Raw genomic sequence first — 12,860 nt, 5'->3', positions numbered from 1 at the left:
AATGTGCAGCAGCAGAGCATTTTGGCTTTGTATCACCTCCCCATCCCCCTGTCTTTTTTTTTTTTATACTACTTTTTGCCATGCCAACGTTGTCCCTAATCTTTCTGGAGAGCTCCCAATTTCTCTCTCAGTCCTCGTCCACATGTACTGTCTCCATCTCCCTACTATTTGGGGTTCTTTTTGGGACTCTGAAGTGATGTCAGCCAACATTTCATCACGTGTTTTCCATTGTGCCTTGGAGGCTGTGTGGGGCATGGTGGTAGGGGGCCCGGGAATTACGTTCCTGGTCTGGCTTTGTAGATTTAGTATATATTGGAGGCACCTACATGGTGTCAGAAACATTAGCAGGAGGTGCGGGAGGCATCTGGGAGCAAGCTACATGGTAATCCCCTTTACGCTATCCTGACACTGGATGACATTACACTGAGGTGGGCGACTGGGAGGCAGAGAATGGCCTTATTGAAATAGGCTAAGGGCAGACCAGCAAGAGAGGCTGTGAAGTTATTCACCAAGATAGTCCCCCCAGCCATGCAAGAGGAGTGGAAAGGAGCTGTAAGCTATTCAATGGGGGATGGAGGGAGGGAATGAATGTGCAGCTATTCCTCATAATCGTAGAACAAAAATGGAGGAAGTTCTCTCTCTCCGATTTTGCTTTATCTCCCCTGCAGGCCTGGTGAGAGTGCAGAGGAAAAACAGAAAGGGTTCTGCAATGACTATCTGAAGCATTCAGTCTCTAATCCAGGGGTGGGCAAACATTTTGGCCCAAGGGCCACATTGGGGTGGGGAAATTGCATGCAGGGCCATGAATATAGGCCTGGGGCAGGGGGTTGGGAGGGAGTGTGGTGTGGAGGAAGCATCTCAGGGCAGGTGGTTGGGGTGCAGAAGGGGTGCAGTGTGGGAGTTCAAGGCAGGGGGTGGGGTGCAGGAGGGGTTTGGGGTTTGACAGGGGGCTCAGGACATGGGTGCAGGCTCTGGCCTTGCACCACTTACCTGGAGCAGCACGCACCAGGGGCAGGGTAGGCTCCCTGCCTGCCCTGGCCCCATGCCGCTCCTGGAAGTGGCCAGCTCCATGTCCTTGGGGGAGGAGAGGACAGATGGCTCAGCGCACTGCCCTCGCCTGCGGGTACCTCCTCTGAAACTCCCATTGGCCACTGTTCTCCATTCCCAGCCAAGGGGAGCTAAGTGTGTGTGTGTGTGGGTGCCTGAAGGCAAGGGCAGCACCTGGAGCCCTCTGCCCCCCTCAGGGGCCACAGGGAAGTGGTGCCAGCTACTCCCATGAGCAGTGCAGGGCCCGTGGCAATCCTGCAGGCCAGATCCAAAGCCTTGATGGGCCAGATCCAGCCTGTAGTTTGCCCACCCTGTCTTAGTCTGTGTAAGCTTGTGAAAAGCCATTAAAAGTTTTGCTATCCTTAAGGTTAAGTTCTTTTCCTGTAAGCATGTACGTTCCAGAGCAGTTATACCTCAGCAGGGAGTTATAGTCGTCGTAGCTTTACAGGCACACAATATTGCTGTCTACCTCCTGGACACAGAACACCAACCCACCTTCTTTTCCTGTAACTGCTGCCTCCAACAAAGCTTGAATTTCACCCAAATGGTTGTTTTCATTGTTCATATCTGCTGTAGGAGGGGTAGAGGCTGCGTCTGGACCATGCTGCCAGGCACCAGTTTGAGCAGGAAAACGGGGTTGGGAGTGGGGTACATTTGCAGGCAGGACAGATGAGGGAAGGAGAAAGGGAAATAGGTAGATGAGCATGTGCCCTCTGTGGTCAATCTGCGACAGAGGCCAATTCCCCAGCTGGGGCAACCACTGTTATGGAAAAATGTACTGGGGGAAGAGTAGAAATGGACAACACTGGCCAAGGGAGGCAGGAAAGGGCTCCAAAAGGACATTTACTTACAGTGGCACAGAGGTAGCACAGCCATACAGCACAATCATAATAAACTGTAAAGATAGATACATGCTAAAGTTTCCTCCATAGGATCTGCCTCATCAGTCCTAGCCTGGGCTGCTACTTAGGAATTGGGCCCAGTTACTGGAGGATAGGAATTAGGCCTGCCTTCTAGTTGGCTGGTGTCACAGTCCTCCTCAGAAAGCCAGGATCTCTAGGATTCAGCTCTCTTTACTGGCCTCCTGGTGCTCATCCTCCAATGAGTCTTGCTGTTCATCCGCTGCTAAAACGGCACACACCAGCAGAGCTGGTAAAAATTTTTCCAGCGGAACATTATACCATTGGAAAAATGTCATTTTGTTAAAATTGAAACTTTTCACAGGCACTTTTCATTTTGATGAAATTTTGTTCAAAACATTGAAATGAAGCATTTTGATAAGGAATAGAATGTTTTTGAGTTTTCATTTTGAAATTTTATATTATGCATTACCTTTTTTTCAAACATGTTTTGCAGGAAAATGAATGTTTTCAATCCAGTTCAGAACAAAAACAAATTTCAAAATACCAGAATTTCTCATGAATTGGATACTTAGTTTCAACTAGCACTACTCACCAGCCAATGGGCAGAAGGCTTTTTATATGAATTTAAGACAAATGCTAGTAACAACTGCTAAAAAACTTGTGCCTACTTTGGATGCACCAGAGACCACAAGCCAAAGCAGTTGCCAGAAAAGCAACATTACTCATTGCATTGAGAAAAGACTAGTCAGTCATACATGAAAATATTCAGGAAATCAAGATGCAGATGGACATAACTGCTGATATCTTCAGATGTTTTTTGAGCAAAGATATTGATGCACACGAATCTTCTCATGATGGAAATATGGCACACAAACTGTCAGGATGTAGAAGACCAAACTAAACAACATAGATGGAAACAAAGACAGTGAAAGATTCAGGAAACAATATCACTACTGCAGAAGCTTTGCCAATGCTGCTTGCTACCAGAAAGTTGTCACCTTTAAAAAAAAAACTACTTCGTTATCTGAATTCTCAGCAATCCTCATTCATGGTCATGGTGAGCTGACACACTTTAATCCAGGGGTCCCCAATGCAGTGCTTGCGGGCGCCATGGTGCCCACAGGGGCATCTTAATGCACCCACATCCTGGCCCCTGGGAGAGCACCCGCCGAAATGCCACAGCAGCATTTTGACGGTGACGCCTCTCAATGATGTTGCTTGTCAACAGCAAGCAACATGATCGAGAGGTGTTGCCACTGAAATTTGGGGGCATTTCGGCGGGTGCTCCACCGCCGCAGTGGTCCTTCGGCTGGCACCCACCAGCCAAAAAGATTGGGGACTACTGCTTTAATCCATGCTGTGGCTTCATCTTTTGAAACAAAAGTGTCAGTGGTGGTTTTGTAGCTACAAGATACTTAAATGCTCCTGAAAGTGTTTCTTTGAAAGCTAGGCCTATGATTTTCCCCAGGTAAGATTTTTATTGCTGGGGAAGTGTTTGAGATGCTGTCAACTGGTACTACAATGTGTTGGAAGCCAAATTAAGTTCTTTACTGTTCCAGCCACACATTCTTTCCCTTTAATGACAGCAACAAACTAAAGTATCCAGACAGAGGGAAAGGCTGTTAGCCTATACTGAACATTAAAAGAAAGTGAGATGGGAGGGAATGGCCTATAACCAATAGTATGATTTAGTGATTGGCACTAGGTACAGAGATCAATTATTGACTGCAAAATGGTAGGCAAATTACCAGAAATCACTCCTGCCCTCCCTCTTCCAACACATGAGAATTTCTCCACTTGGGGAAGTTCTATGAGATCCTCACAAAAGCATGCTATGTAGATGATTATACTGTGAGGGATAGAAGGCTTTCTAATGGCTTAAATCAAGCATGCTTAGGTAAAGGGCACTAGCCATAGCAGAGTCAGTGTAGAGATCCATATTAGGAAGAATACTGAGAATGTTTAACATTAGCTTTAATAAATTGATAGTCTTAAGGTTAGACAGTTTATCATGAACTACTGTAACACACTTCCAAGTATTCAAGCCTGTAGTAATTGCAAGTTACCCATCAAGTGTCTCCTCTACACTAGAGATAATAATTGTGGTCACAATTACTGTTTAATGCTGATGAAGCCAGTGTTACTATTGTCTTATGAAAGGTTATTAGAGCCCTCTAGTGGGCAGGACAGCTCTGAAACTGAGATAGCTAGTAGTTTCAGTTTTGCAATGACCAACAGGAAGTGCAAGAAACTTCTAAAGTGTTGCATCATAGCTATTCTTTTGGCAAATCTTTATCACTGTCAGCTATCAGGTGGAGATGAGCAAATGGTAGCCAAATCCCTGTATTAAAGTGGCCACCACAAATAAGTAACAAATTTACTTTAATGATTCAGAGTAAAGCTACCCAATTCATTAGGTGTAATTTACAATTAGACAGAAGTTTAATCTGAATTGCAGAACTCAAACTGCAGTACACTACCCATTCCAGTCATCCCCAGTAATCTGTTATTCCGCGTATTAAGAAATAAGGCATATTGCAGGTGCACAAGTGGGGAGTGGATGCAATTCTTAGATGCCATATTTGCCCTTCAGTTCTTCCACTTTTGCTATGTAAGCTTTTATTGCCTCTTCTTTGGCCATTCCTGAAATCAGAAGACATGCATCAGATGAAGACTAAAATGTTCTAGCCATATCCCCATAGACTACTTGTAATAGCCACTTATTACACTTAAACCACCAAGTTCTCCCCACTTCCGTTGTCTAGCAAGATCTATGTTGCACTAGAAACCATGGGCAAACCAGTTTAAAGCAGCTGGAGGATACATGGCTCCTTCCTGGAAGCTCCTTCATGCCAATCACTGTATTAACTGAAGTGGATTGTGAAGTTACAGGGCTGGTGCGTTAGCCAACCCTGTAAGCCTTGTACTGCAATGGAGCAGTAAGAACTCAACTGGAACAGTAAAATATTACCAAGTAGTCAGAATACTTTGAGTATGCCATACCATCATGAGATTAGTGCAGACCGTAACCCATTCATGGCAACCAATTCAGGGGGGGACATTCCAATTTGCATGCTATGGCACCTTCAGTGAATGAAAGTGGACCACTCACCTTAGAGGTATAGCTGTAATTCCTCCTAGGGATTCATTTGTTTGCCCAGCCTTTGTGCAGTAACCTTTAAACCTATGCTCAACTACTTGGCTATTTAGTAGCAGCAGCCTAAATGGTCACAAAAATATTACACTCCTACTTGATCTAGTGCAATGGTTTTTAACCTGTGGTTTGCAGACCTGTGTGGGCCCACATACTATGTTTAAGATTTCCAAAGGGTCCACACCTCAATTTGAAATTTAAGGGTCTGCAAATGGGAAAGGGAAAAAAGGTTGAAAACCACTGATCTGGTGAGACCATCTTATTCATCAGGTTAGTGCTATAGGCACAGCTATGATGGGGGTAACCCCTGCACAACATGAGTTGCTCCCTATGACAATTTGAGTGTCACCCATCCTGTACCCTGCCCTTTTCCCAGCAGCAGTCATTACCTGCCTCTCACCCCTCCCCTACAAGAGGGCCCTGGGGTTAGAAGTGGCATTGCTACTCTTTTCCACTAAGTTGGCACCAAGCAACATCAGCTGTAATTCCTTGCATCACAGGAAGTGTAGGTTGGCCTCATTCCTGACAGGGCCCCAGGACTACTTCCAGGTGACAAGGCTTTCTCCAGCAGAGGTGGGTTTAAAAATTGTAACCTGACAGAACAAAGCAGTTGCAGGACAGGCAATATTTAAAAAACACCCTAAATTTCAGTACATGTAGAAGTGGGATTTATATCCTTGGTTGGACAGTCTACAACACTTCTGTAGGTTATAATTTGGTATCATGTGATCTGGTGTTGCCTTCTAAGGAAGGAGCCTACATTTTTCAGGATTTCTCCTGGAAGGTACTTTGAGAAAGCATACAGCTTTGTTCAGTTACAAGCCAGTTTACTGTATCTAAAAGACATCTTAATGCCGAGTTACAATTCCTTGTTGTGAGACTAGATGGCATGCAGTCTTGTAAGGAAGTTAGGAGGAACACTCCAGGCTGTTGGATCTAATATTAGACCTCTCCGATTTGTTTGCAGGGGCATCGGTCATTCTTTCTGCAGTGACTGTTGAACAATGACTTGAGACACAAGCTTACTCTCCAAAGCAACATTTGGATATAGTGCAGATAACAGCAGTACATGTACCCTTTGCTGTGTTAGGAGAGAGTGGCTCAGCAAAGCAGTTTGCATTTTAGGTACACTGCAACCTTAGTCTGGGAGACTTCACATCTATGAAGTGATAAGGTGAGGTGAGCTGAGGGCTCCAGGATAATCCCTCTTGATTGGAAGACCAATTTAGTTAATGCAGTGGAACATAGTAACTGCATCAACAGTATAAACAAGGGGAAGAATGATCTAGTCATTTGGGTGCTAGCCTAGCACTTGGTAGACCAAGATCAATTTCTTGCCCAAGGGTACACAAGAAGTCTGTTGCAGAGCAAGTCAGTTTGTGCCTCAGTTCTCCATATACAGAGAGGTAACAGTACTTCTCCACCTCAGAAGGATGGGTGAGGAAAGGTTAAAGACTGAAGTGATCAGATACTATGGTGATGGCAATATAAAGATCTAAAATAGATATGTATAAATAATGTGGGGCACTTTTGTAGTTAGGTACTGATTTGAACAGTTCAATGCCAACACAGAAGTATCACATTAGAAGTGTTAAGTCTGCTGTCCTACAGTGTTAACTATCCATTAATTACATCAGAGTACTTAGGTAAGCGAGTCTGAACCTGCCAGCAGCAACTCCTAATTGTCTTGGACATGCAGTCATAGGGCTTGGCTAGACTTGAGCTAGTGTGCCTGGTGCTCCTTTATTGTTCTGTAACTCACTCCCATCCACACTGGCAAGGCATGTAGAGTGCTCTTACTCCACGGCTACAGTGCTGCTGGTACTCCACCTTGGTGAGTGGACTAACATTTGCTGTGCCCCCGCTGGAGTGTCATGGTGCCAGTGTGAACAAGGTGTTGCATTACAGTGCTCTGATTGACCGCCGGAAACATTCCATAATCTCCTTTAAGTCAAGTGGCTATTCTTGTCATTGTTTTGACCTCGCTGTAGGAATGTGGAAATGCCCTTTCAAAGCTGTTTCTGACAGCTGGCTGCTTATCTGCTCCAGGACAAAGGTATGCTGCTTGCTTTGAGTGAGAGAGGCATGGGTGGGGGGGGGGGGGAGGGAAGAGGGAGGTCTGCTACTGTCTGAACTTACAAGACAGCATGCTGACATGCTCTCAGCCCCCCAAAAACCCACTTCCCCCTCCAAACACTCTACCCCACCCCCTGCATTTGAAAAGCACGTTGCAGCCACTTGCATGCCGGGATAGCTATCAAAATGCATGGCTCTTTGTGATATTGCAAGAGCTGCTATGTGGCCACGCCAGTGCACTTCCAACTAAGAGTGTAAGCGCTTGGCAGCATTTTCCCTGCTGCGGTCTCCAAAGGTTGGTTTAACTCCCAGTGCTCTACAACTGCAAGTGTAGCCATGCCCATAGAAGACTTCTACTCATTCATTAAGTAGTAAGTATTAGGATTTGTGACCAACCCTGCTGTTTTCATGTCATGTCATCTTTATTAAAAACTTACCTTTTAGTGCATTCCAGGCATCCCACTTCGCTTTGCCTTTGAAGTCAAGAAAACCAGGGCGTTCTAGGACAGACAATATTAGCACAGAAGAGACAGTCAGTGGATACAAGCCACACATTTGGGAATCTCATGTCCTTTCAGGAGATTGCTCTTGATGTGATGGTTGTGTCAACATGGTCTCATTTCAGAGAGCATACTTCCTGAATTAGAGTGTAGTCTAGAAAGAGCTATTTTGTTCACATGCTGGAGAAAGCATGTTATAACTTTTTAGTGTTAACAGCACTCCACATGGTCATCTCTGCTAGGTTTATCATCTATTGTTGGTGAGAACTCAAGTTTACTATAACTCAATTCACAGCCTTCAGTTTACTTTGTGAACTTGACAGCACTGTCAGTTTCCTCCTTTTGTGATGACAGTTTCCCTGTTTGTGTGGGCACTTCGTACAACCAGGGAAAACACATTAGTAGGACAGCAGTTGTAAAACCAAAGTAGGTATGAGGCTCAAAGGCAGCTGTAGTGTTTAAAAAAAAAAGCCATTCAATCTGAAGGTTTGTTCAACTTAAAGTTGGTGTATCTTCAGTAATAAAATAGGTTATAACCATAGGTAACCTTAAGGCTTGTTAGGAATGAGCCACACAGTACTAGAGTTTTCTGCTGCATCTTTGTTAATTCTGTTAACCAAGGGTATCAGCAGAGGTGCTGAACTGTAACTTTCTTAAGAGACATGAAAGATACTGTAGCCAAAGAGATGGCATAATAGACAAGAGAAAGGTAATATGCCTCTTCCCAATCTCAAGAAGAACTTCCAGCTTTTGGTCTTCTCAAAGTTCCCAGAGTTCCCAATGAAATGTAATATGGGTAAATTTAATATGCAGTCATGGGTAAGTGCTATGAGACCAGTGGCTAGATGTAAAGGCGGAGCATTAACCTTGTGCTGGCCCTTACAGCAGTGGAGTGACTTATAGCACTAGTTGGTAGTTCCACCCTGTAACAAAATGGGAAACTAGGTTAATGCTCCACATGTGCCAGTAAGCTGTGAACTGATGCATGATTTTTAGTGGTGTTCGGAAGCAAGTTTTAATAGCATGCCATGACACTTCAAGACCACTAATCTGACTGAATAGTAATTTTGCATTCCAAGCTGTGCCAGAAGCCTAAGCTTAGAAAACTGCTTGGCTTTTTTCACCTCTGCTCCTTTGAAGAGTCAGGCCTACAGTGCAGTGCAAGTTTGTCTATAAAGAAGTGTGTGCACACTTGGCACACTGTAGATTTGTTAACTCCAGGCAGCTTGGAACCAGACCTATGTCTGATAGACCTCATCACTAACTGGTTCAGTAGGCCAGTGCTTCAGCTGGTATTTTTCCATTTCTAGATTTAATTCACTTCAGATATTATGCAAGATCACTAAGAGACTGTCTGCATTGTTAGACTGGGAAAGGATGAAAGTCTGCATCGTAAGATAAGTGAAGCTGTGGAACAGGCTTATCACCTCTCATCTGTGGGTGGACTGGTTTCTCCTCCAACCCCATAGCCAGCTCTGATTGAAGTTTCTCTTGTTTCAGTACACACCTGCTTTGATTTTTTTTTTTATGGCTTCTGCTGCCTTTGGTTTTCCTTAGTAATAGTACTATTTAGGCTTTATCGACACTATTTATATGAGTGCAGTATGTAAATGCAGATATGTATTGTATGCTGCAGTTTACCCTGGTAAACACACCAGTTCAAGCCTCATTGCCATAGATGCAGAAATCTACATCAGTGCTATTCTCCTAGTCTAGATAGCCTCTTAGTCACAGCTGCCCCCAAACTGAAAATGAATGCTGTTTTACCTAGCAGCTGTATAAAAGGATGCAGAATTCTTAGAGTTTTCTATACACAAGTTGCACTGATTTAACCTCAGCCAGTGCACCTTCTGTATTTTAACCTGTATTTGTTCAAAACTGGTTTTCAGTTAATGCCTGTAGATTTAGAGTATGCTAAGCAAGTACACCTCTACCTTGAGGTAATGCGACCCAATATAACAAGGATTTGGATATAACGCAGTAAAGCAGTGCTCCGGGGGGCAATGCGGGGCTGCGCACTTCAGTGGATCAAAGCAAGTTTGATATAACGTGGTTTCACCTAGAACCCAGGAAGATTTTTTGGCTCTTGAGGACAGCATTACATCAAGGTAGAGGTGTATAGGCCAGATTTAAAAATCAAAAGCAAGTGTCATTAAATTGCACTAGTCTAAACCAAACCAGTGAAAACCCTTTAATTACAATTTGTACTCGGCCTTAAAGAATCAGAAATAAGTTTATTTGCTTTTCACCTATTAGCTACCCTACTGCCAGTGCCAGACTATGTTGTTTTTCCCTATGTCAGTCAACTAGGGGCAGCTACTTTAAGTTTTGAGAATAAAGGACAATCAGTTATTCGCTTAGAAAGGGATTTACATAGCTACCAATACCCTATTCATTTTAATGAGGCATTGCTCAATCTAGTGCAATACAATTTACTGGCCAAATACATCTACACACAGAATTGAAACAGTATTGCTCCAGCATATAAAACTGGGAGGACCTGTGGTCAGTAGTTAAGAATCCCAAGTGGAAAAAGTACATGATAGAGAATGAAATGCAGGGTAAGAACGCGCCATTATTTTTATCAGCTAAAACAAAGAGTCCTTGTGGCACCTTAGAGACTAAAAAGCCCACGAAAGCCTATGCCCAGATAAATTTGTAGGTGTGTAAGGTGTCACAAGGACTCCTCATTGTTTTTGCTCATACAAACTAACATGGCGATCACTCTGAAACTTGTCATTTTTATGTTGTTCAAGCAGATCTCAGTTAAATAGTAGAGAGTTAGGACATGTAATTGCATACATTTCTATGTAAAGATTATGCCAAAGCAGCGGTACTTCCAAACTTTCAGAAACCCACTCTTTGCCCACACCATAGAGATTTTGCCTCAAGAATGCAGCAGCATAGTTGTTTACTACCAGTGATTTGAGGGCTAGAGGTCAAAGTCATGTTGCATTACACCACTCAGTTTCACTACTTAAGAGTAATTTATAGCAAGACTGATGCTCACTTAACACTAGCTGCTAATGGCTTTAGATGTACATCTCTCTTTATTGAGAATTAGTGTTTATGAGCACTTTATTCCTCAAGCCTGGAACTCCTTTCCAATACATACCTGTGTTTATATCTCCAACTGTAGCTTGTTTGAAGTGACTGTAGATGTACAGCATTTCTTCATCTGTCGGTTGAGATTTCAGTTGCTTAACTTCTTCAGCAGCTTTATCAAACTCAGCCTAAATGAAAAGGTAAGTGCATGAAAAGATCAAAAGTTCTCTGTTAGTTTTCACTCTTGCCAGTAGATATTAGTTTAAATCTTGAACTGACAAATGCAAGGTCTGCTTAAAGATGACAAAATAGTAGGAAGAACACAAAAATTAAAACTGAAACCAAGTCTCAGGACTGGCATTTACATGAAGGTGAGACAAGAGATTAGAAACATAGCATTTCTGTTTACACAGAATACAAATAATTGTAACATTTACATTAAAAGTCAATTGAACTATGTTATCAATCAGTTTGTGCCCTGTAGGATTAGGGGTGAAAGTCTGCTCTTATGAAAGCAGCAGCAGGATCAGAGATGTTTGCTACAAATATTGCATGGGAAAAGAAGTTGAGAAATCTGCAGACACCTTGGGAAAAAGGAGGCCTCAAACACAGCCATAAAATGTTAAGCTTCCCCACCCTTTAACTCCTCCAGTTAAGAAAGTTCACTCTGTGATTCTGAGATTACTTAGTCAGATAGCTGGCACCTACCATTTTTGTTGGTAATTATTGGCCATTTCCCACCCTATCCATCAAGTGAATGGCCTCTTCCCTGTATAGTCTCTTCACTCCCATCAGTTTATTGTCTCATGCTACACAGCAGAGATTTATATAAGTGTTTTATGGGCCACTTTTGTGTAAGGGAAACACTATCCCTTATTTTATAAAGCTGCACCTGCACATAAAGTAGTTAGTAGCTTGCTAAAGAGTGCGAGGACACATTAACTGCACAACTTGTGTCCTAGCTGTTACCAAGCCATCAGACCTCCTGGATGTGTTAGGAGACAGACCGCAGCTTCTGCAACAGTCTCGTCTGTCCCCTGACACCAGCATAATGCCACTGGCTTCAGCAGTGCTTCCTCCAATTACACTGGTGTGAACCTTGATCATCAGGCCACTTGTTCTTCACCATGGCATTGTCACACCATGCCCTTACTAGCCGCATAGACATTGGACTCTCCCAGTCTCCGCTACCACCCAGGACGCCCTTAAGCGACCTTGTGCACCCATGCAAACGCCTCTCCCTTTGTAAGGCTAATACCAGCCCCCATAACCACCTGCAATAGCAGCACTACACAAGTTAGGCGGTGGAGAAACAAGAAGGATGCAGCCGGTGTGCCCCACCCCGCCTCCGTGCCGGGCATGCGTCCCTCCCCTTGACCCCTCCAGGGTAGCTCTCAACCCAGTTTCAGAGCGGACACTCGTCGGAGTAGGGCCCTGCCCCACGGCCGCCAGCAGACTCAGGGCTTAGCGCTGCAGCGACAGGGGGGAAGCTGCAACTCCCACTTCGCTCGCTCCAGCCCCAGCGGGGCCTCCGAGGAGTAGACGGCGGCGGGAGCCCCGGGCGAAAGGAGAAGCTGCCTGGGTCCAGGCTCGCCCCGCGATCGCGCCCCAGGTCTCTCTCACGGGGAGGCGGGCAGCCCAGAGCCCCCGGGAGAAGGGCGGAAAGGGGAGGGGTCATCGCTAGCGCCGAGCCAGAGCTGCCCCCTCAGCCGGGGGAGGGCAGGAAAACGGAGGGGATCCCGAGTCCCAGCTACAATGGGCGAAACCACGCGAGTGAAGCGCCCCCCCCTCTTGCTGAGGGGATGGGAACGGGGGGGGGGGGGCAGACAGCTCCTCAGCCCCCCGCCACAGCCCCCTCCCCCTCTGCGCGGGCTCCCCGTACCTGAGACATAGCAGCGGCCGGGAGCAACAAGTTGGTGTGCGGTTGATTCGCTGGCTCGGACCCTCCTCCCCACGTGCAGCAGCGTTTCCGCCTTCTCCCACAGAGCCAGTACTTCAGCCATCACCAGAGCGCCCGCCGCCCAATCACAGAGCGCGGCGGGATAGGGGCGGGGACGCGGCGTCCAGTGACTAATCACGGTTCCATCGGGGCGGGAAGGGCGGGAGAAACGGCGGCCCACCCACACCAATCCTCCCGCGCGGGAGGCGGGGTCAGGGCGCTCGCCGCCAATCACC

The 12,860-nt window shown here is 45.4% G+C and overlaps 1 protein-coding gene across 1 annotated transcript; it reads right to left on the bottom strand.

Moving 5' to 3' along the window:
• Nucleotides 1–2,325: 2,325 nt before the first annotated feature.
• On the bottom strand, nt 2,326–12,729 carry DBI (diazepam binding inhibitor, acyl-CoA binding protein). Its single transcript, XM_032794027.2, has 4 exons — nt 12,568–12,729; nt 10,756–10,873; nt 7,578–7,640; nt 2,326–4,553 (listed from the first exon to the last, which is right to left on the bottom strand). The coding sequence occupies exons 1-4, from the start codon at nt 12,574–12,576 to the stop codon at nt 4,480–4,482; spliced, it is 264 nt and encodes an 87-aa protein (XP_032649918.1). The 5' UTR covers nt 12,577–12,729; the 3' UTR covers nt 2,326–4,479.
• Nucleotides 12,730–12,860: the final 131 nt, after the last annotated feature.

Source organism: Chelonoidis abingdonii, chromosome 10 (assembly GCF_003597395.2).
Source record: "Chelonoidis abingdonii isolate Lonesome George chromosome 10, CheloAbing_2.0, whole genome shotgun sequence".
In the NCBI taxonomy this organism is placed as follows: Eukaryota; Metazoa; Chordata; order Testudines; family Testudinidae; genus Chelonoidis; species Chelonoidis abingdonii.
The sequence above is the reverse complement of the archived record's forward strand: the minus strand, read 5'-3'. Positions and strand labels throughout refer to the sequence as shown.